Source organism: Rutidosis leptorrhynchoides, chromosome 6 (genome assembly GCF_046630445.1).
Source record: "Rutidosis leptorrhynchoides isolate AG116_Rl617_1_P2 chromosome 6, CSIRO_AGI_Rlap_v1, whole genome shotgun sequence".
Taxonomy (NCBI): domain Eukaryota; kingdom Viridiplantae; phylum Streptophyta; class Magnoliopsida; order Asterales; family Asteraceae; genus Rutidosis; species Rutidosis leptorrhynchoides.
Window position 1 is genome coordinate 141,167,750 of NC_092338.1, and position 1,424 is coordinate 141,169,173.

The 1,424-nt window shown below is 37.9% G+C and overlaps 1 protein-coding gene across 1 annotated transcript; it reads right to left on the minus strand.

Annotated features, from left to right (window-relative positions):
• Nucleotides 1-298: 298 nt before the first annotated feature.
• Nucleotides 299-805, minus strand: LOC139854114 (uncharacterized). The gene has a single exon (XM_071843438.1). The coding sequence runs from the start codon at nt 803-805 to the stop codon at nt 299-301; it is 507 nt and encodes a 168-aa protein (XP_071699539.1).
• Between the last annotated feature and the right edge of the window lie 619 nt (nt 806-1,424).

Below are 1,424 nucleotides of genomic sequence, written 5' to 3' on the forward strand. Positions count from 1 at the left end.
CGTCACAAGAGAATTCACAATTAGCGATTCTTGATTCTTTGTAGAACACCATTATGGAAATATACAACTCAATAGTGTCAATGAAACTACGAATAAATCAACTCACTGAAATATGAAATAAATTCCAAATTTTTTTTTTTTTTGAAAGGCTAGGCTATTTATTTATATTAATAAGAAAAGAGTATCTGAATGTACAACAAGCAGGGCTGCTGCTATACAAAGAGAAAAAATGGAGCAGCCCAAACAAATATTAATCCTATCTATACATTGTAGAGCAGCTCAAAATAAATTTTATAGATTAACCGTTATCTAAATAAACTGAAGGATTCACAAGCCATTGATTCCAGTCCCATTGTTTCTTCCGCGAACGTATCGAGATCCATTCAAAACTCTTTATTTGGATTTCGTTTAAAATCACCGAACCACTCCACCACTTTTTCTTGAATATTTTCTGGTTACGATTTTTCCATATGTAGTATCCACAAATCCACTCAATGGCTTGCCAAAGTTTTGAGCTCCAACTTGATTTGATCTTGGGATGTTTTCCGCAAAATAAATCATCAACACTGAAGATATTCACCGTATCGAGATTCCACCATTTACATACGCGATCCCATACCTCAAAAGCGTGTTTACAAAGAACTAGAGAGTGATCTATTGATTCGATACCATCGTCACAAGTAGGGCAGCGTACCGAATTCAAATCAATACCTCGTTTCTCCAACTCGATAAGTACCGGTAAACGTTTTAATTTAGCTCTCCAAATGAAGATTCCCAACTTACTTGGAATCAGGTTGTTGCGCATGGTGCATTGATCCGTGACTGGAACCGGTAGCAATGAAAGATCTATTATGTTTGATAGCTTTTTCGATGTGAAGATACCTTTTGAGTCCAGGTTCCAGCTCCATTTATCATTATCCGAGTGTGTTCCAGTGAGGGCTGTGATCTCAGCAGCAAGGGAGTTCAATTCTCCAAGAGTTCTACCTCTCGGTTCTCGACTCCAATTCCAGTGAAAATCACACTGTTATCGTTCCATGAAATTCTGTTGTTGACCATACAATCTTGTTCTATATCCACCAAGTATAATCTCTTGAATCTGCATTTTAAAGATAAATTTCCAAGCCAAATATCATCCCAAAACCTCGTTCCCGCCCCGTTACCAACCACTTTTTTGAAGTTGTCTTTGAAGTTCACCCCAACATCATTTAAAGAAACCCCATTCTTAATTATATATCCCCATGTAGATCTAAGGTTGTCCCGATTTACAGATGTCGAAGCATATTGTTCATCCAGACCCCCATTTAGACCATAAATGCTTTTGATGATGCGCACCCAAAGGGTATTGGTTTCCACTTTGAATCGCCACCACCATTTTCCTAAAAGAGCCCGATTTTTTGCGTTTAAAGACCCGATACCCAACCCTC

Coding starts and splice junctions, on each gene's coding strand:
- LOC139854114 (XM_071843438.1), bottom strand. CDS start 805: ATGCGCAACAACCTGATTCCAAGTAAGTTGGGAATCTTCATTTGGAGA.